Consider the following 22,409-nt stretch of genomic DNA (forward strand, 5'->3'; position numbering starts at 1 on the left):
TGTTTGTGCTGATGGCAGGTTCTAAACTTTATATTAAACTCTAAGTTACCCTGATTAAAGTGAGCCAGCCTCTAGTAATGGTCGACCGGCGTTAAGCCCTAAGAGAACCAGATAACTGTCTAATGTCCCTTCATGATACAGATCCGTGTTCAGCATCAGTACAGTTTGATCAGAGCACCGTCATTTATCGAAGTGAACCTGAACCGAGAAGTGTCAGAGGCTGCTGGTGGATTAAAAGAGTTTATGAGTTTAACATTTCTAAAATTCTAAACAGTAAACACTAAATTAGGTCTTTCAGAATACGATTGGAGAGTTTGAAAAGTGTGAACCCAGAAAGGTGGGGCAGGATAAGGCAGTAAGGTTTACCGCTGCTGCTCTGACATGAAGATGCCCTTCAGAGGTTGTTATTCACATTCAAAATAATCCTTCAGTGGAGCGAACAGGTGGCGGATGACGGGGACACTCCAGGAGCGACCCAGGACTCTCTGCCTCTGTCCCCGGCCCATGTTGTTCACATCCGTGTAATGTTTGGGGAATCCAAAGATCCTGAAGAAGAGACAACACATCAAATTGTTTGATGTTACGTGTAGAAACATAACTAAAAGCATCATCGAGAAACAATATATATAAAAGAGCATGTTGATTTGACCAACACGTACTGTTCCATTTCAGTGCACCACAGGTAGTCCTCTCTTCCATTCATGTCGACAGGAAGCGGTCCATGCTTCCCCTGCCTTATGGAGTTAGACTTTGTAGTGATGGTGCGAACTTTGTCAAACTGTGGGAAGAGACGACCAGTTAATTTAGAATCGAAGAATAACTTTAAAGTACCCAAAGTATGAAAGTAAAATGGAAAACCAGTCGGGACAAAATGGCTTATTGAGTTGTTTATTTACCTCCCAGTGGTATTCAACAATAATATCTGATGTTATCATTATTTAAATGAACACAACCTAAACCTGAAGGACATAAAATTAATGGAGGGATGAAGGTATTGCTTAAATTGACAGTAACCCGTCATGATTCATGGAGCTTCTTATCAGCCATGACTTATGAGCTATGACACTTCAGGTTCTCATCTGTCAGCAACGCAGCAAACTTAATGCTCTTACCTTTGCCGTGCGTCCGAGTTCCAAACAATCCTGGAGGGACACTTTGTCGTCTAGTGATGTTGCGAGAGGCCTGCAGACAAATACAAACAGGTATGTGAAACCAACACCTTTTTTTAAGGGAGAGTTAGACCCCCCCATGAAAAAGGAATATGACTGCGTATAAGTCTGTACCTGTTCATGCCAGGGAGGTTCCCCCAGAAGTAGCGTGCTCTGTGAGCGGGACTGACTTTCACTGCATCGACGAGAATAGGATTACACTGGAAAAACAAAAGGAAGCAAACAATGATCAGTAAAAACGGAATTGTAGCACCAATACTTTCACTAACAATGAAATATGAGCAAACCTCGAGGAATCTGCAAATGTCTGCTTTGTCGTGGGCACTCATGAAAACCACGTTCTCAAACAACCAGAAGAACGGACGGTCGTCTCCTTCTTTCGGCTTCAACATGGCCAGAATGCGGTAAAACTCAAAGAAGAGCCGCCCAGTGCCCTCTGCAGGACAAACAGATATAAACAGAGAGTGTGAGTAGAGATGAAGAGTTACATGTGTGTAGATGCTGAAAACTACAGTGACATTATTTCCACCAGTATCTTAGTAGAACTCTTTTGGTGTGAGAAGAGTGGAAGCTTCTTACCAAACAAACCTTTTCGAAGCGGGTTGACCATTGACAGGTCGTTACATGGACTGCCTCCAATCAGAAGATCGAATGGACCCCACTCCGCCAGCTGCAACACACAACCACCTCAGTTCATATTTCTATATAATGTTTAAACCTCTTGGTGTGAACTTTAATTACACAAACTACACAAGTGATATAACTGGAGCTTGTACTCACATGTTTCCTTGTGATGGTGCGAACGTCATTGACATATTCGATCTTTCCCTTATGCTTGATCATCCCCACAGCGATGGAATCCTCACAAATCTCAGCAGCAACGTAGCGATCCATCTTGACGCCCAGGTCTTTCAGCACCAGGTATCCTGTCGTGACGCCGCAGACGTTAAAACCAACATCTGCCCCAGTACTCTTCAGACTTAACACTACAAAGACTGGATTGTTTATTCCAATATAAAAAGAGAAGAGTTCACATGACTCAAGTTCAACATGATGAACCAACCTGTTGCTATGCCGTCAAACAGTGAGAGCACCTTGATTGGTCTGCGCTGGTCGGCAAGGATGGAGGGATACAATCTGTGAGGCTCCTGTGATAAAAAGTGAAAACATTACTTTCAGCACCACTTCTCCAATTAGGTATTAAACAGCAAACACAGCTAGAAACACTTACACACACCTATAGTTATTTGTCTTTTTCAAAATTAGAATATTTAGAGCTGACGACTAGTAGTAAAGCTTTGTAACTGAGTTAGTCAACTGTAAACTGTACTGGGAGGAGTGTGTGGCACATACAAACTCCATAGCGCTGTTGTTGGCAAAGAAGTCTTGAACCTTCACGCTCCAGTCTGGCCTGAGTTGGAGGTTCCCCGCGCACTGCGACGGCTTGCACATGTAGCAGCTCCAGGGATCCTCATCTTTCAGCTGGTCAAAGGTTCCCGGGCCCACCAGGATTTCCAGACAGTCCTTACAGAAACACCTGGGAGACACAAAAAACAGATACAAATGAGAATAAGAAAGTAGTCCCCTCCTATATTTACACATTTAGCCCAGAGACTGTGGAGCATATGGATCCCTTCTGTGTAAACGTCTAATAAAATTGTCCACAACAGCGACAAGAGTTGTCTTTACCTGCAGCAGCTGGCAATCCCACACAGAATGACCTCTAGCCCAGCACAGCACACGGTGCAGTACGACTGGTAGCCATCCTCATCGTAGCGATACAGCGTCTCTGAGAAGTTCATCTACAAACAGCAACAATGTTGTGTTGCAGCATTTGGGATGTTAATGGCAGCCGGGTTTTGGATGGAGGTTACACATTTACAAACTGGGTTGGAATGGAGCAAAGCAAACCACACCGAAGTAGACAAAAAGGTAGAGCGTTGGGGTTGTTAGGTTACCTTGCATTTTTGACAAAGAGCACCTTCAAACAGTGGGTGAGAAACTTCAATTTCAGATGATCCACAAGACAAACACAGATCTGAAATAACAAGCCAGTGCCTTTTAGAATTGAGAGTTTTAACTTAGCATCAAAGAATCACAAACATCTTCCAAACACTCACACACAAAACGTACCTTCGATGGTTACTCCTTCTTCTTTGAGCTTCTCTGGTATTGATTCTGTGAAGTGAAATATTACAACATCACACATAGGCATCAAATAATAATGCTAATAACATGAGAAGATCCGAATCACCTGGATTCCCCTAAATGTTTCAGCCCATTATTCTGTTGTCATGATTGTGGACACATATAACACGTACCTCTGCTATAGGTGATGGCGACTGCAGTTGCCTTGTTTTTATACACGTATTTCCTTTTTGCCGGGGGCTGGTAGTCGGACTGGGCCGAGTCAGAAGTCTCAGCATGTGAAGCAGAATCTTAAAGATCAGAAAAAGACAAAAGAAGGAAGGTTTCAATCCGCTTTTTTTTTTACAGCAACACTGGTTTAAACCAACAACCAACAACCTATAATGCGTTCATACCAGGAGGTAGGAGTCCGTTTGGTCCTGAAGGCAGAAATCCTTCAGAAGCCCAGTCCAGCATCAACTTCAACTCTTTTTCTTTGACTCCTTCAGCCGCAGCAAAGGATTTCCCACATCGCTCACCTGCCAACTGCAGAGTACAGGTGTGAACAAACTCTGAAATGCTGCTGAAACAGTTTCGTCATGCGATTCTGAGCGGTCTGCCTGACACAATGATTTCATCCTAGTTAAATGCATAAAACAATCAAATGGCTGCTGACTTGACCAGTAAAGTAAGTATTATATATGTTGAATTTAATTTCTGGAACGAAATAATGGGAAAGAGGGGGATGATATTGAATTTAATATTTGATGTGTACATATTCTCTTGTGGTGTAAGTGATTACTTCAGAAGAGCTTAAGCCATTGTTGCATTTACAAGACCAGAGGCTGTAATACATCCTCAGAGCAGCCCTATCTCTACATGGTGGATATAGTAGGAAAATACAGAAACTATGAAGACAGCTCTATGTGAGTTAAGGAATGAAGGTTAATGTTTAATTATCTTGCTAATTTGCTAAGTAACAGCTGTTGATGCCAATGTAGTAATAGCCCAAACCTGTACAGCACTTTTTAAAGGTTCAGATACTCCTGTACATCATTATAACAAACATCCGAGTCAAAACCTCCTCAAAGTCGACTGATAAAAATCCCCCGTAGAGAGAAAAGAGAATTGCAGATGGAATCATTTCCCCCACAAATATGAAGGAAATGGTTGAAATAATCACTCTGGTTAATAATGTGTGTATAGATGAGAACTGACTTCTACTGTCTGAGTTGATGAATCAATCGTTTGAAGAACAAACTACAGAATCAATGTCATGAGGAGTATTTAAATTGGCAAGCAAGAATACATTTCAAATGAAGATGTTCAGGAGGAGAAAATCAAATCGGACGAACAGCATGTGGGACAAAATGTTTTGCTCTCCTACCTCTATGATTTGGTAGATGGCTTCTTTGTAGAGGGGCAAGCAGTCGAAGGAGTTTTTACAGAAGCACTTAGTGAAAGTACTGAATGCCAGTAGACCCTCGGTGTAGATCTGCAACAGAGAGCAATGATGACTTAAGAATCCAACTCCACGCATGTTTATGCAGGTCCGACACATGGACAGTATTTCTCACCTCTGAGAACATCCCATCTCCAAACCACTCCACCCGCCGCATGCCCGGGGGGGCGGACTTGGTTTTCCAGGATGTTACCAGCCCAGGCCACCAGGAGAACCCCTTCACTTTCCCCCACACCAGCTCTCCTGTCAGAAACCCTTTCCCATCCTGCAGATGTCAAATACACAAGGGAAAAACATTATTCAAAACCACATTTCCATCAAATATGTAAAAGACATTTTATCTGACGTGATGTTGGAGCAGTCTTTTTCCTGCAACAGTGTTCTTACCTGGTAGACGTGCTTCCTGCGGCTTCTTGGTGTAAATTTACTTGATGGTGAAGACTCTTGTGACTAAAGGTCAACCACATTTAGAAGAAAGAAGTGTCAAAGGTACAAAGGAATTAAAAACGATCATCACTATTGCTGTTGATATTTAATTGCAGATGACATGGAGGAGTGAATTTGTTAGAACCAAGATGCAAGGGAGCCATTCATTGGTGTTTACCAAATTTACTTTGTTCAAATGTCCAAATCTGCTTTATTCGTAGTGACTAGGCACCAACTGAACAAAGCAAACAATGATTGTGAGATGAAGATGTGTTATAGGTGGGACTGAATTCTGATCATTTATTAATCTCTTCCACAGTCTTTTAGAGGGAAATTAATTTAATGTTAGGGTTAGGCTTTTCAAGACCTGTAGAATCCTGAGGAACAGATGGTTCCTTCAGAAACACTTACAGGCTGCACATGTGGATTTGCAGTAAAAGATCATATACAAATTATTTTACATAGCAATAAAAGTGAATAATTAATGTATGTGGCATTTTTATGCAATCAGCTTATGCAAAACTTGATGGAAGGATGTGGTATGAGTCAGGAAAGAACGCATCAAATTTTGAGGGAACTTAAATGTGGTTTCATGCCAGAGGTCCAGTCTGGTAGCATTTGTTATCTAAAATTGTTGAAGCTCTCCGTGCAGGTTGGTCATACGTTGGGTAAATCCCTGAATACTTATTCTGTCAAATCTATCAGCATTCCAGAGGGTAAAGAGGCCTTTTAAAGGTACTCTGGTAGTATACTTCAGTATACCTACCACCTCATCTTGGGACTCCAGACCATTTTTGCTGTCCTTATCAAGACCTACGGGTTTGGCCCGGGTGCTAGCACCAGCCTGAAACACTGCACGGGCCTGTGGCTTCTGGCGCAAGCTGCTCTCCCAGCCAAAACTTCCCCTACTGGCCTCCTGAGAGACAACACACTCTAATTACACACTCAAATCTCATGCACATGCAGATATACCCCAAAACACTCACACACACACACCTTCATCTTTATCATACCAGGGAAAGAATGAATAAACAAGGGCAACAAAAAAACTGACAGTTGATGAGCGGGACTGAAAAGTGGAGAATTCATTTTACAAAAGCAATGACTTTTTAAATGAATCCAAATGTTCTTATTGACAAGTTTAGCTTATCAAACCAAGTTGCTTCTTTGCCATGTACATGTATTAGACTGAAATGCAAATTAAAAAAGAAAAAATAAAGAAAAAAGCAGAGAAAATAACCTCCTACCTCTTTAAAGATGCCATTCTCTCCAGATGAATCCTCACATTTTTTCTTTAGCTCTTTGGAAGGAAGCAGAGAAAACTCTGCTTTAGAAAGATTATTATTTTGTTCTGACAGGTTATAACTAAACATCAAGACAAAGCAACCAGGACACAAAACAAGATTTTCAATATTATTCTTACTGTTTATCTTTGTAAGCCTGACTTCACACTGCTTCACTCCGATACTATGGCCATTCACTTCTAGAAAATAAAATAAATGAGTAAAAAACACAAAATTATCAAATGCCGTGGCTTCTTATACACTTCTTTTCCTTATTTCTGTGTACATCATATAAATCATTGTCAACATCTAATTCAAGGTGGTTTATTTATCAGATTATTTGATCAAGGTAAAAATGTACCTTTACTGTATTTGTACTCAGACTCGCGTTCTGCTTCGCTGTCGGAGAGATGAGCAGCGTCTCCATTCTCGAAGGCCTGCGACAGGAAATAGAGCAAAGGCACACAATTAATTAAACAAGCAAAAACTTAACACACCCAAAAGATGAGGCTGCAGCTCTAGCATTAACTTACCTGATTAAAAACGTGCTGAGCATCCAGTGGTGGACAGGGAAGGGCCAATAGGGTCAGAACAAGCCTCCTGAACACTGTCTGCTTGCTGTCCCTCAGTACGCTGGCCCAGTGTTTCTCCCGTGAAACCTCTGCTGAGTGATTCTCCTCTCCCTCCTCGGCCAGCTGATACTGAAGGAATTCACTCGTGAGCTGGTTGACCTCCTCGGGGGAGCTGCAGAGTCCCAGCTTGGTCCCAAGCTCCCCAACTGCTGTCTGTGTCACTTTCTGCCTGCTCTGGGGATTCAACAGCTGAGCTATGCTCCTTAGCAACCCATCCTTTAGAGGCAGTTTCTCTGCAATGCAACTTGTCAGTGCGATGTAGAAAGACAACACCTCCTCTCTAAACGGTGGCAGTGCCTCTGAAGACTCATTTAGGATATCTTCAACGGCTTTCCCACCCAGTTCGGGGCTTGACAGGTGGGATGACTTGTCCTTGAGGATTTGGGTATCATGTTCCTCGAGGAAGCGAGCAGCAGCTTGAGGACGAAGGAAGTAACAGGTGTAGGTGCTCAGCAGGTTACTGGCTTCTTCTAGAATGAGCTGCAAATCAGCTTGAGCCGCTCCTTCCGGCGTCTGCAGATGCATTTGGAAATTGTGCAGCGGCTTTAAGGCCCGCTCCAGAAATGTAAACGTTGCCCTAACTTTGGGATCCTGCAGCCGGGAGCAGATTAACTTGGCTTTGTCATCATTCGCGTCGCAAGAGCCAAAGTACGATACAAGATCTGTCCATATTTCCAACATTTTTGTGACTAAAAGGCAAAAGTTAAGGCAGCGGGCGTTGAAATAAGATGGACTGTCCACAGTGATAGAGCCAAAGAGAGCCTTGAGGTTATCATTCTTCTCAAAAGAGGAGGAGTAGTGGGCATACATGTCCACTGTCAGCTCCTGAGCCTGATTGGAGAGCTGCTTAACTCCAGCCTGGCAAGCAGCATCACTGATGGTGTACAGCCCTCCAAAGACTGCTATGTTCGGGTTGAGTTCCTTCAGCTGTGAGCAGATCTGCTCTGAGGCCGCACCATAACCATCGAGGTAGACAGCGACAAGGTTATCTGCTGGTAACCCGAATTTCTTTAAGGTCTCCCCCACTAATACGGCTGTTTGATCTTCTGCATAGTTCTCTGACTCAAGAGCATCCAGAAACCGGATGCAGTGCCTGGAGGCTTCTACGTCAAAGAATCCAACGAGGACCACCGAGACAGCCTCATCCTTTCCTACGGTTTCCCCTCCGGAAATGTACACACAGTAAGGAGTGTGCTGGCAAACAGATGTAATATCTTTGGGGTACTGACGCCCCAGCTTGCGGCGTGCAAAGCGTATAGACACCTGTTCCCCTTTGGCAGAGCCATTATAACAGTGTCTCTGAATAAAGCGGATCGCTGCATCAGTGCAGGGCAGCGGCGGCTCAGAGTGTTGGCGTTGCAGGCAGGGACCCTTGGAAACTCTTCCCCGTTTGTAGTGAATGTTAGTGTCCATGTGACGCTGAAGTTCAACATGGCCTTTAGCAAAGGTTTTGAGGTTTTTAGCACAAGTGATGCAGTATGTGTATTGCTCTCCAAGAGTGCTCTTTTCAGCCCAGTCAAACATATTCTTCCACTTTTCTGTGTATGGGTATCTTTTAATGCCTTTCTCTTCTTTGTCTGATTCCAATTCAACACCTGCTGACAAAGTAGGAGAAAACATAATTACTGCACAAGCACTGTAAATGCTGCATCAAATCTTAACCATATGTCATTGACGCAGTGAAAGAAAATGAAAAGTTTTATTTACCCGAGGGTGGAGGTGCAACAACTGGGCTGATGTCCTGGCCGTCCCGGGCTTGCACAGGGTCGTATCCTTTACAGTCCTTTACATTTGCTATGTAAAAAGCTTTGAACCACTTCAAGATCTTAATGTTGCTTTTATGATCCCCTTTTCCGAGACTCTCAACTGGAATGTTCTAAAACAAGACAAGACAAGACAAGACGAAGAAGAAATGTTAACATTTAGAAAACTTGGATATAATATATTATAATATAACTACAAGTCATTGTCTTCACAGCAAAGGAAGAATCTGAAGTCAGAAATTCAAATTCTAATTTTCCTGTGATAACTTGTCATTACTCAGCGTTGATTTTCCTACTTGACAAGTTTGAAATTTTCCTGAGTTACACTGAGTTGGTTTAATAATGGAACAACTAATTTCTCTGTTTACAAACATTACAAAACAAGTTGAATAAAAAAATAAAAGAAACTGTAACGCTACTCAACTAGAGGTAATGTGCTTACCTTGCTGATACCCCTCTTGCTGAAGGCCTCCTGGAGCAGAGTGAAGTTGTGCTTATATTCATCCTCACCCTTTGCATCAAACTTCACCTTGGTCATGTCAACAGAGCCACGAATAACCCAGTCCATCATCTGACACTGACACGCTCCTGTAGAAACGTACAAACACATTACGACCGTTCAAACAGAGGCATGGCACACAACACGGCACCGGATTTTAACAGCTCTGGTATCATAACTTCCCAGAAAAAAGACCAGGTCCAAAAACCAATGTTCTCCTAGTTTGTAACGGCTTGGCATGATTAAATGAATTGCAGTAGGTCAGCTCATTCTGAGTCATCACCTGAACCCATCTCTCGCACATCATTGAAGTTCGTCTTGAGCAGGCGGTTGAACCAGGACACCAACTTAAAGCGGCTGATTTTATCAGGGCCGAAGTCCGGAGTCAAAACCAGGTTTGTTGCCATCTTGCAGCTCTCTGAGAAAAGACAACAACAATAATCACATTTTAATGAATTCAGATTACCTCATCATAAACATGTTGTTAATCCAATTGTTTATTCACAGCCAGTGTTCTTGTTTGTAATGTATTGTGTTGGGATTTCAAATTTTTAACTATAGTCTGTGTCTGATTGAACTCCAACCAAATAAAGATAGAAGCATTTCAAATTATGTTTGTACTATTAACATAAAAGCTAGAGACAGTTTTAGCTAGATATAAGGCCTTGGTACAAATGATTTAATAATAACCTTTTCCTTCCTAGGGTTTAATCTACCAATTAAGAATGAATGTTTCACTCGTTCTGTATTAAAGCATAATTTTCCTTAGCTGTATTCAACATCAGACAGAGTGCATGGAGCTGTTCCTTCTGGGGCAAAGTCAGCATGACACTGTTTGGGTTCAGTTGTTGCGAATGTTTACAGTCAGGATTGTTTTGATGAAGCAGAAAACATAATAATCTTTTCTCCAACTGTAAACACCTTTTGCCCGTCATGGCATCTGCTGGGTGAAGGCCTTTAATGAAGTAAACAGGTTGCCGAGCAACTATAGCGTCATTGGGAGTTTCTTCCTGTTCACTTCCGTATTCCCAATAGCCAGGGAGGATGGATTACGCCTGCGCACTTCCGAGGAGGAGGAACGAAGATCTAATGCTATAAAATAGACAGGCGCCGGATGTTCGTGGCGCTCTAATACGACTAATGTACTGGAGGCCCATTGCTTTGCTGTAACCTGTTCATTGCGTCCTAAATAAATACTTTGATTGAGCAAACCGAGTTCGGCTCATGTTCTCTGAAAGGATAAACGATCACGCTTTAACAATTGTCGTTGGAGATTCTGGGTCATCCAGGTAAATCCAAATGCTGAAAACTCAGCTCAGTGCAACTCTCACACTGTCATCGAAGAAGAGCAACAGCACGTTCTTGCTTTTCTGATCTGTCTTAACATGTCAATGTTTCTCAACCGAGACCAGTTCACCTGTTTTTAGCACTCGGATAATCAAATGCATAGGGAGAGGCAGTGGACTAGTGGCAGAAACTTGGACTATGGGCAGAAAAAGTCTCTGTTTCGACTCCACGGAGAAACAACAAAAAGACGAACCTGGATTGATCTGTCCAAAAATCCAAGAGGATTCTCCCTACCCTGTCTAGTGTCCCTGAGCAAGGCACCTTACTCCCCCAACATCTGCTCCCCGGGCGCCGCACATGGCTGCCCATTGCTGTGTGTCCTGCTCCGGATGGGTTTAAAAGCAGAGGTTAAATTTCCCTCCTTGCATGTCTGTGCATGTGTTTGGGACAAATAAATGTATCTTAATCTTAATTAATTTGTAGCACAGCTTCATTGGACCTTACACACAGTACAAGCCACCATCTAGAGCTTTAAAACTATCTCTTCCCTTTCAAGTACCATCACATTGTTACTCCTTCTAAAAGGCACATCTGTCTGTATTCAGGCTGGTGTGTGCCCTCCCCCTCTATCCCAAAGCTGACTTCTCAGAGTGGGGGGTGGTGGGTGAGACAGGGCCAATGGGTGGGCTTCCTAATCCTCCATTGTGTGCCTGACGGTGGAGGACTAAAGGCTGAATGCTTGCTGTCAACACGCTTCTCGCTTTTGCATGAGTTTGTGTTGGCGTGTGCTGGTTGCGTGCATGTTGTGCACAAGGACACCGAGCTAGCTGCTGGACACACAAGCCCCCCCCCTTCTCTTCCTCCCTCAATGTATAGGAAGAGTCAGTGAAATCTCGCGTTGTTCCATTTTCCCTTTTTTGCCGCGAACGTCCCCATTGCACAACTTTCACTGACAACGAAACTCGGGCTTTGCAACACACTGCACCGTGTCGCTTTACGTAACGTGAACACAAACCCGGCAAACACACATCTGTAAGTCAGCCTTCAACACAACACAACACAACCTGGTTCTTCCTGGAGGAGGCTTTGTATCGGCTCTGTTAACACGTCTGGAAGCAACACACACGTGTAATAACAGCGTTATTACTGCAAAGAGGCAACGTGAGACTATGTCTATAAGGAATCAATAACAACACCCCCCCCCCCCCTGCTGGGTCCACGATCCAGTCGGTGGGTCCGTGTGTGAGCCGGTCTTTGTGTTGTGCTGCTGCAGGGAAACCGGGAGAAACACAACACAACCACCCAGACAATAAACAGTACAACACAACCACCACCACCACCACCACCACCACCTTCCGGAAAGAGCGGTTCTACAGGAGGAAAGTTTACACACTGACTGGTTTTTCTACGAGGATCCATCGTGGGAGACTTACCTCCGTCCTTCCCCTCGCGTTCACAGACCAGCTCCCTCCCCCACCCTCGACCCCCACATCCCCCCGCTGCAGCCCGGCCCATGTGACGTCGACCTCAACGGGGACGGTCCATTGGACGCCCGGTGCGGGGAGGCTGTCCAGTAGCAGCACTGCTAGCTTAATGGACCGTGTATAATCAGCTCGCTACGGCTAGCACATGTAAACAACAAAATGGCGAATCGCGATGTTTAGCGTAATAAAAGCCCCTACTCACTTTTATCTATAACGTTATGTCCTCTGTTTGTGTCTGAACACGAAACAATGTCCCTCTCACAATAGACTGATCCACGAAGCTAGCACGACCCTAGCTTGTTTGCTAGTTTTTAATGGATGTGTCATTAGCATAATCGCAATATATGTTCTACGGGCCAAACAAACATGGCGGCGACACTCACTCACGAAAAGTAACAAGTGTGCGAGATGCTAGCTGCTAGCCGTGTCCCCTCACAACCAATTAAAAGTGAAGCTAATTTCGCTATGTAGCTAATGTAGCAACAAGTGCGAGTGGCCTGCTGGTGCACCACTAACCCGGGTTAGTCACGGGTTCACTTACCGAGATAAAGCCGCGACGATCCCGTCTAGAATAAGTCCGGGTTGTTGTTACCAGGCTAGCACCCCTTAGGTAGCTAGTCCCCATGTGTGACCGTACTTCCGTTAGCACAGCTGCTAGCATAGCATTAGGTTAGCCCACATACAAATCTGCACTAATTGACCCCTGAAGTGAAATCAGCAAATATTGATCAAGGCGATAACTCAAAATGAATATCTCATATTTAATATCGGCTATTGATTGATTGGAAGGTGGATATCGAGAGTTAATTTGTCAGTAAGCATTCGACAGGTAAATTAAGTTTAAGTTATGATGACACCCGATGAGTTTCTGCTTCATTTTTGTGGATTTAAACATTAAAGTGCTCAAATTCAGCCTTCACGTTTCAAAATGGCGGCTGTTCCCTGCAGGTTTCAGGCCTGTTTCCTCCAGAGTTTCTCCCTGTGTCATGGCGGCTCGGCAGCTGCCAGTATCCAGTCACCAAACAACCCGCCAGAGAGACGACTTTCTCACGTTAAATCTTAGATTGACACATAAACCGACAGAGGAAACGTCTGAGAGCTTCACGAGCTCCGCTGACATCTCGCCTGTGCTCTCGCCATCTCGTTAAATCCTGAGAACGCTGGGGGAAACCATTACCGTCTAACCTGGGGAAGAGCATAACCTCCACCCTACGATAATTGTTCCCTGATAAAAGCTGAATCTTTTCCCAGTTTAAATCAACATATTTAATGCCGAAATAACAGGCCTGTGTAAATCCCAAGAAACACGTCACAACAACAATTCCTCCCAACCGCAATAAGACTGTACAACTCATCTACCTCTGTCAGAGCCACCATCACAGAACTGCACTAAATATACCTGTCTCCTCGCACTGTGTACCCTGTACAACACTCCGCTCCTTATACACTTACTTCACATCATATGTGATACGTGTTAATATAAACCATATTGATATTATATATCATTTTATACAATAATATTGTCTTTTGCACGCTCTGTCTACATATTCTTACACTCATAGTATATTATATTATCTATTGTATAGTCAAATACTTATATTTATACCTCTACTATATATCATATATTATATCATACTCTCTGTATATTCTTTGTATATATAAGTCTATATACACATATTTATACATGTGTACATGTTAGTATTATTATATTTACTATTATTATTATATATACTGTTGCTGCCATTATTACTATATACTGCTATTATATTGGTATAATTACTATCATATATAAATATATATTATGTTATATTATATACTATATATACTGTACTATTTTTATATACTGTCTAACAATAACATTACCATCATATCATCAGTACTATTACCATCATCTTGCCACTGCACCTTATCTACCTATTTATCTGTGTTTCTGTTTTTATTCTTTGTACCTCAATATTTTTTATTTTATTCTATTGTATTGTATTTTATTGTATTCAAATATACTGGCTGCTATGACGACTTAATTTCCCTTTGGGGATGAATAAAGTAATCTATCTATCTATCAATCATGATAATAACTGAATCTCAGTCGTTCAAATACAGTTTATCTACAGCAACTTGTCTTGTCATTTAGCCGTCAATGTATCACCTCAGTGTTTGTCGAGTGGGGATAACATCTTTATTGCATTTGCAGGCAGACAAAACATTCATTGTATGAGTCGAGTCACAGTGACACTAAAAGAGATTATCTTCATTATCTCCTCACCACTATGCCGATGGAGTTTCAGGGGTAAACAGCGTTGTAGCCAAATCCAATACAATTGAAGTGGCTACCACGGCTTCAAACATTAAAAAAACTAGATAAAATAAAATAAAATGATTCCATTCTGCTCCTGTGTTGTCATCCAAGTGTCCTTAATCCCTGACATTCAATTCCAACTTAAACCGGCGTCATCTACACCATGTTTTTATCCTAAATCTTGTCCCAAAGCATTACATTATTGGATATTACTGTGGTATTAGGATTAACATTTGTCAACGCTGACACAAGCTTAATAGCCTTAATACAAAAGGGTTGATATCAAAGTCTATGTAAGCAATGATTCTGGCTCTATGAAGGTTGATAAATGATCAGCTATGAGCCACACAGTCTGTTGGAGGTGTCTTCTGAAGTCACAGGATTCGTGCTGGAGGATTGAATCCTGGCAACCAAAGAGTTATTATTAGCTGTAAGTGAAAAAAAGGCAGGTATGGTTTACAATATGAATTTGCATGAGCACATATGTGTTAAACACGTGATTACTGAGAATGTCTCTATGGCTACGAGAGAAAAGAGTGAGAAAAGCAATCCTCACAGCTGGGTTAGTGACGGGTCAGGTGAGACGTTACAGTCTCTTGTAAATATTGCAATTTAAAGCAATGACAAAGTTGGCACGTAATATAATAAAATATGAAACATAAGTCAAGTTTTGTTGTATAACCATCCAGGGTCAAAGTGACACTGTGTGTGCTTTGGAAATTGGTTTGAATGACTAACATGATTCAGGTCTTTCTACAGTATGTCATACATGTGCTGAAATAGGTAAGTGAAGGGGTCCAGGGGTTAATGTGTGCGTATGAATTTATGTCCAAACTCAGCTGTGGAATCAATGTAGAGATGGGACTACAATGGCTGACCGCTGACGGCTCGCTGTCCTCCGCGGCGCTGATGTCCATGTCACATGTCCAGTATTTATGGACTGATGCAGGGGCGTGCAACCCTTGATGTGAAAATGTTCTCGCATTGTGAAATATTACTTTAATACCCTTTATGATGACATTATGAGGGGAATCTTCAGGCATTTGTGACGCCAGCTGAGGGCAAAAGAGTAGAGTGGTCGCCGGCAGCGGGGTCACCAGGGTCAGGGTGGGCTTTGTTTGTCCGGCCACATCTCAAAGCCGCCCATCCTCCCAAAGGACAGAGTCTTCAAATTAGAGAGAAAGAAAGGAAGACGTTGGATTGTCACTTTTAATCAAGAGGCTGACGTCCAAGTGATGGTGGAAAAAGGGTTAAAATATATGTGCGTGTTTTGTTTAAGTTAAAACACCTAAACAATAATTTGATAGCTTGGACCAATCTAAACGATTTGTTGGGTTAACAGGTCGGAGAAAGGAATTCAGGAGTCTTAATCGTAACAATGCTTCGCTTACAAAAGGAGAAACAAACCCCACCATAAATTCCATTAGTTGAAAGCTTGAAGAATCGGCTCTAACAAAGTCTAATATACGACAAGAAAACATTTGTTCAAGTGGAAAAATAGGATTAAGTGGATGCATTTGCTTGCATGTAATGAATGTATCTAATATTCAGTCGATCTAGCAGCCCCTCTCTCTAAATAATACACGGGTATTAGTCTAGGATTGCAAGTTCTCAGGGTTCAGTGATTGGATTAAGACAGACACAGTTTAGCCATTTCTATGAATGATTAACATATATCCTCCAACTCAAAGTATTACAGCGCTCTCAGTTGCGTATGCCATTTGATCTTGTTTGGAAGTTTGAAGACATGATTTACTCGCTGGTTTTATTTTGGCCTTGTTAAAAAATGTATCGCTTGCATCGGCCTTGTGATGGGAATTAAATCAGAAACACAGTTACATTAATCGTGTAACACGAAACGTGGACGAAGAGGAATCTTGTGATGTGCAGAGAGGGAAGAGTCGAAAGAAAAGTAAAGATATTAGACATTTTTGTTCTGTGTACAAAAAATGAGATAATTTGATGGTCTAAGGATATGCAAGAACATAGAGGGTTTTTTTTTTTCTACACCTTTAAAGGATAAGGCTGGTAATGTTCTATATTATTTCTATCGTCAGAAAATCCAATGAAAAGACCAGTCACCAATCAATTTGACTCTTTCCTATCTGTATTGATTCTCTGCACCAAAGACATTAACCACTGCACTGGGCGTCATATCCCTTTATTAACATGGGCAAATGTATTTTATTTGGAGTCAATTCCCACAAACGTGTATGAGGTCGTGGTCCGACTGACAATGTGAGAAAGTGCAGGCCCCTCATTATTTTAGGTGCAGCTGCTGCACTGACACGGCAGGGGCCCCAACTCAGAGTGTTGTGCTCTGAAAACATGTCTGACCTGGCTCAGCTTATGCCAACACAGTCCAGCTACACGTCAGACCTCTAGAGAAACAAAGGAAAAGGAGTAGAGCAGTCGTTTGAATGTGGTGCTTTGGACAGAAGGAGACTTCTCCCTGGAGGTGTTGGTCATGATGAGGAATGAAGCACAAAGCTTGGACTGATGCAGGGCTTCTGGTGGGATGATTTAAGGGAGTTGATCTGTTATCCAGAGTTGAGGTGGAGCAGGTGGTCACTTTACTTAAAGCTGAACCTGGAAGATAATTTTAATCTTTGACCCTTATGTATGGTAGTGATGTGAAAATACGATCATCGCAATAATATGTTATAATAAACCTTTAAACGCTTGGATCTTAAACTCCAACCAGCCTTGTATTTATATTTATATTTATATCTCAATCTATACACAACCTTATGGATTTGTATGTATATTTTGAAAAGTCCAGCCCCAAATGCCACCAGTAATGCAGCGCTGTGCATTTAAAAAATAATTCAGAATTACACAAACTATAGATACTAAACAATTTCTACCTGTTTTTAAATCTGCAACAACAGATGTTTTCTTTGCCACTTAGAATCAACAGAGAGAAACTGCAATCACAACAATGTTTTAAACTTTTGACTGTGAATTTGATAGGAAACAGTTGCTTATCAATATATTTAAGCAGTTCACTTAAATCCAGATTTTACTTCTAAAAGTCAAGAGTTTAAGGTTCAATGTGAAGGATATAGTGACATGTAGTGGTGAAGTTGAATATTGCAGCCAACTGAATAAATCACCATCACTTTTCAAGCATGAAGTAGAACCTACGGTCTTCAGGTAACCTCTTTAGAGCCAGTGTTTTATTTCTAAAGAGTTTGAGGATAATTTCCCAAGTAGGTATTAAGGGTCATTCTTAAATAACAAAAACATTTTCAGGGTTGTAATTACACACTAATTAAAATAAAATAACTGCACCTTTAATTACCTCCACCAAGGAGGATATGTTTTTGTCTGTATTTGTAAGTTTGATTTAAAACTGACCCCGTAACTTGGTGGAAGGAAACAGTTTGTTGAAGTTTTTTAACATTTTAATATTTCATGGAGTAGACTGATATGTATGAGTTTGTGCAATTTGGTGCAGAGGTCTGTTGGGCCTTGGCAGGGGTACGCACTCCGCTGAGTACCATTCAAGTATTTTAAATGGCAGATTAAGGACTAAAGCACTGTGCATCAGTTCAATTTCAATCAGTTCATATCAACATATGAGATATTGAGGGGCTAAAAAGACGTTAGCTGGACCACTTAATGTCTTGGAGTGCCGTGTTGTTTTGGCAGAGAAGTCCGTTGCAACAAGTGGTCGTAAAAACCGGGAAAAAACGTCTTATAAGGGGGAAGAAAACAGAGGCAAAGGTCAGTGGGAGTATTTAGAGGATAAGTCTTAGAGGACAGAACCTGACAGGTGCAATCATGTATCACACAGCCAAGGCAAAGTGGATGTCAGTGCGGCTGCAGGGGGCCGCTATAAGCATGTCACAGCCAATCATGAAGGTAGCATAAGAGCTGTAGAGCGTTCAGGGAGAGTAGGGAGTGTTTGTGTATCTCCACGGTGAGCCCCTTACAGCTGTCGAGGCCAAGTAGTATTGGCATGATCGAGGCCACAAACACAGGTGGCACTGTCGGATCTCAAGCTTGTGTGAGCAAGTGTGTGATTAGGGGCATTAGCTGCACGCAAATCAGCTGTTTTCGACTGGCGAGATCAGATAATCGATCGTGTTAAGGTTTCACCGATGAGAGCAGTTGGCTTTTTTCTTGTTTGACTCGACTAGCAGAATTCAAAGCCACTTAACTTGTTCATTCCTGCCACTCCGATAAACAGATGCTGTGTCAAAGATAAAGCTTCAGTGATGTTGAGTGGTTAGGTCGCTGGGGTCACACACACAATCTGCCTTTGTGTGGAGGTAACAGGCTTCCTCTGGGCCCCTCGCAGCCCCCCAGACCACAGAGGGGCGTTCAAGAGGCTGGGACTGCCAGATATGCAACTTCTCTAAGACACTGTAGTTGTGATGAACTTGATTATAATAATATTGGGGTTCTCTGTAGAAGCTTTTATGCCTTTATCTCATGTAATCTTTAAAGACATATCAATATACGATTTGTGGGGCTATTTTGAGGCAGCAGAAACAAGTTATGAACACTGACACATCACAGCAGTGCACAATCTAAACCTGTTGGAACGGGCTGTTTGCTCGGCTTGTGGTGATGCTGCAGCTTTCGCTCAAAAAAATGACACGCAGTAATTAAGCAAGCAGCAAGTACAGACCTGCTGCACATATGGGCCCTTAACATTTGTGAAGCCGATAAGATAAACGATTCCCAACTTTCATTCTTCTTTTTGCTCTGTTTTTGGTCTCTGCCAACTCCTGTACGAATGAGCCCCCAGTTAAATCTGTGCTTATGTTCACCATGAAGTGATTGACTGTGTCCTTCTGTAGTTTGGTTCTGAGCTGACAGCGGTTGGTTGCTCTGACTGTAAATGACACCATGAGAGAAGTGAGAGTGAAACCTCCGTTTTCAGGGGGAGCTGCAGTTTCAGTTTATAAATCTCTGTAAATCAAATAGTTTCATTTTTGAAATTCTTAACACATTTTGCTGATAATAAGTGGAATTTTGAACTCAAGACCATTTTTTACCTTGTACTGGTATTTTGCGACAGACTAAGATTACTGCATCCACCACTGGCTGCATGTTAAATGATCAAAAGAAAAGGGTTTCACAACCAAAGCTTTTTTTCTGAGCAGCAGGTATTTACAGTTGTGCTGTTACACCTGAGGAAGGAAGCTCTGCCTCCTGGGTTCTAACAGTAACTTCCTCTTTGTTACTGTGGTCAACCCACCTTCTGGGCCACAAAGACACACAAATGCACGACGCACAATAACCATAAATCAGCACATATAGACTGTACTTAAAAGCAAATTTGAGGAACTCATGTTGCTTATTCTATATTCCACCACAAATATTATTTATTACTTATTTCTTTACTGTTTTCACTCAGATCGATTATACCAATACAGTTACATATATAATTTCCATAACCTCAACTTTTCTTTTAAACATTTCACTCACAATGGAATCATTTATATTAATGGGACTTGCTTCTTGTCCTCATGAGGGACACAAGTTCCCATAATGTGACTTGGCAAACAGATTACGGTCCCCACAACATGTGTAATACCTGGATCACCCTCCCCCCCTCACACACACACCCACACCCACAATGGCAGCACTCCAGCTTGTTTCCCCTCCTCTGGCAGTGTGTGCTCATTTACACCCCCTCATGGATTTACAAAGGAAATGATGGTGAAAGAAGGGTGTAGGCCGCCCCTCCGGCACACACTAATCCAGTGCACGTGGGGAGTGGAGTGGAGGAGAGGGGTCTTCGTTGAGCCAGAACGGTGTGGCCCTTTTCTCGCTGTCATTGTCCCTCCCTCTCTCTGCTACCCCCTCTCTTCATGATTAACCAGACTCATCGCCCTCTATGGTCCGTCGTTTCCTGTTACTTAGTTACCAGTTGCCACGATTTGCCTGGGCCGCCTGTGTTTCCATGGCGACTGTGCCCATTCTGTCATCTCCTGGCCGCCTCGTGGCTGTGCTGTCCCGACGGCCTTTAGTCACCCCGGGCCCTGACCCACAGCTCTCTGCGTCCCTGCCTCATGGTCCCATAAGGCTGTCAGTGTGCGTTCGCGTCGCACCGCAGCCCCTCACCACGCCAGGCTGGTAATGCAACTCCTGGCTGGTCCGTGCTGTGGCTGGCTGAGCAGACAATAAGAGATATGATATAATAGACTCTAAAATGCGTGCTCCCCCTCTCCTCTACAGGGCTTATCACACATCAAACACAACCTCGGTGTATGAAGAGAACAAACTGCTACGATGTTTGGCAATGCTTTAGATCACAGTTCACATGCACTGGGTATCGGGGCGGAAACCTACTAGGCTCTTCACAAACAGAGGCTGTGAGGCTGCACACTGGGGTTTTAGTCATGTTTTTAAGTGAGCTACTTGATTCTGTCTACATGAGGTTATTTTCAGCATGTAACCAAAAAGCTCCACATAGATTTCTCCTTATTCAACTCAGATCTGACCAATCAACCATGTTTTAACCATTTTTTACACCCAAACTTATCTCAGATTTATCAGCTTTATATTTACCAGGATTAAATTATATACCCTGTAATCAGGACTGTAGTTTCAAGGTTCAACTGTTGACCCTCTATATGTACTATAGTGTATAGTATAGTATAGTATCCATATATATATATGTATGCATATTGGATTGTCTACAAAGGTTAGTTTTAAGAAAGTAAAAACACCATCCAATATTACCATGTGCCAGTATTATACATGTTTTATGAGTCAGAATCTCATTAACAGTACAGTTTTATAGGACTGTTGTTTTTCAAAATAATCCGTTTTTCATTTTCAGGGGTTTTCCACCAAAGCCCAACAGTTCACTTATGAAACCACATTTAAATTCACTAGATTCATATTTCAAATTGCACACACTCATAAATGTCAGACCCCTAAATGTGCCTGATTTCTCACAATATTAAAGAAAGTGAAAGAAGTCCATGGATCTGCCTTCTGATCTGGATCCGCACCCAAAGTCAATGGTTTCTTCTCTGACTCATAACACATCCTTCCATCATGTGTTGTGTTAATTTGTTCAGTCAGTTTTGTGTAATCCTGCAAACTGACAGACAAACGAAAGCAGACAAAATCTTAAATGACAGACAAAATGGACCTCTTACCTTAGAAATTCTACTTCAGTAAAATTTGACATGTTGACAAAATATATTAATTCAAGCTTTTTGATATTGTATTGTGATTAAATTATAGGATTAAATTATATACTCTTAAACCAATAAAAGATTATCCATCCTATGTATGTCACCTCATATTTTGGGCAGGCATCAACGAAATTGATGAATACTTCAAGACTTCCACCTGACAACGATTTGTTATTGTTTCAGTTAGATAGAGTATTGCACCACACAGTACATATTATACATATTGTATGTTGTGTGTACTTTCACATCAAAGTAACTAAGAGTGGAACAGTTGTTACTACTTTATCTCCAAAACGTATGTCTCTGAACCCTTCCCTTGTCCTTACTGTACATATTGATTTCTAACATGTTTCCCTGTTTTTCCGGATCAAGAAAAGTCCTGTGGGATTTTTACTTCTTCTTTAGAGCAGTGGTGATAGAAGTCTAATAAATCAATAACAATTCAATTGATTGATTTATTGATTGATTAATTACAATGGATGTGAATGGAAAAAAGCCCAGAAAGATATTTGAAAAGCAGCACCTCATCAGAAATCATTTAGTTTTTATGTGGCAGCAAGAATCTCATTAATTAAAGTTTTTAAATCAGAGTGAATTTCCCCTTTAATCTACCAGGACACATTCTAACCTGTATATATATACCTCACATGTGTCAGATTATTTCAATCCAAAATAAAAACATTACAGCCCATACAAAGATCATGCAGCTGATTGACAAACAGTGGATCTTTACTGACTGCGTCCTTGTGTCGGACCGGTCCGGTGCAGGACGGCCGAGACAAAGGAGGTGCAGTTTTCAGCTCCACCATCAG

At 42.0% G+C, this 22,409-nt stretch overlaps 1 protein-coding gene across 1 annotated transcript; it reads right to left on the minus strand.

Annotated features, from left to right (window-relative positions):
* Positions 1-347: 347 nt before the first annotated feature.
* dnmt3ba (DNA (cytosine-5-)-methyltransferase 3 beta, duplicate a) lies at positions 348-9,768 on the minus strand. Its single transcript, XM_061075213.1, has 26 exons — positions 9,645-9,768; positions 9,305-9,450; positions 8,807-8,975; positions 7,001-8,697; positions 6,829-6,904; positions 6,608-6,667; positions 6,432-6,484; positions 6,181-6,186; positions 5,951-6,100; positions 5,146-5,208; positions 4,874-5,023; positions 4,684-4,791; positions 3,713-3,842; positions 3,491-3,607; positions 3,303-3,347; positions 3,128-3,207; positions 2,859-2,971; positions 2,523-2,706; positions 2,233-2,317; positions 1,950-2,095; positions 1,749-1,839; positions 1,457-1,605; positions 1,284-1,369; positions 1,113-1,182; positions 660-778; positions 348-546 (listed from the first exon to the last, which is right to left on the minus strand). Exons 1-26 carry the CDS (start codon positions 9,766-9,768, stop codon positions 405-407), a joined length of 4,359 nt encoding a protein of 1,452 aa, XP_060931196.1. The 3' UTR covers positions 348-404.
* Between the last annotated feature and the right edge of the window lie 12,641 nt (positions 9,769-22,409).

This window comes from Limanda limanda, chromosome 7 (genome assembly GCF_963576545.1).
Source record: "Limanda limanda chromosome 7, fLimLim1.1, whole genome shotgun sequence".
Classification (NCBI taxonomy): domain Eukaryota; kingdom Metazoa; phylum Chordata; class Actinopteri; order Pleuronectiformes; family Pleuronectidae; genus Limanda; species Limanda limanda.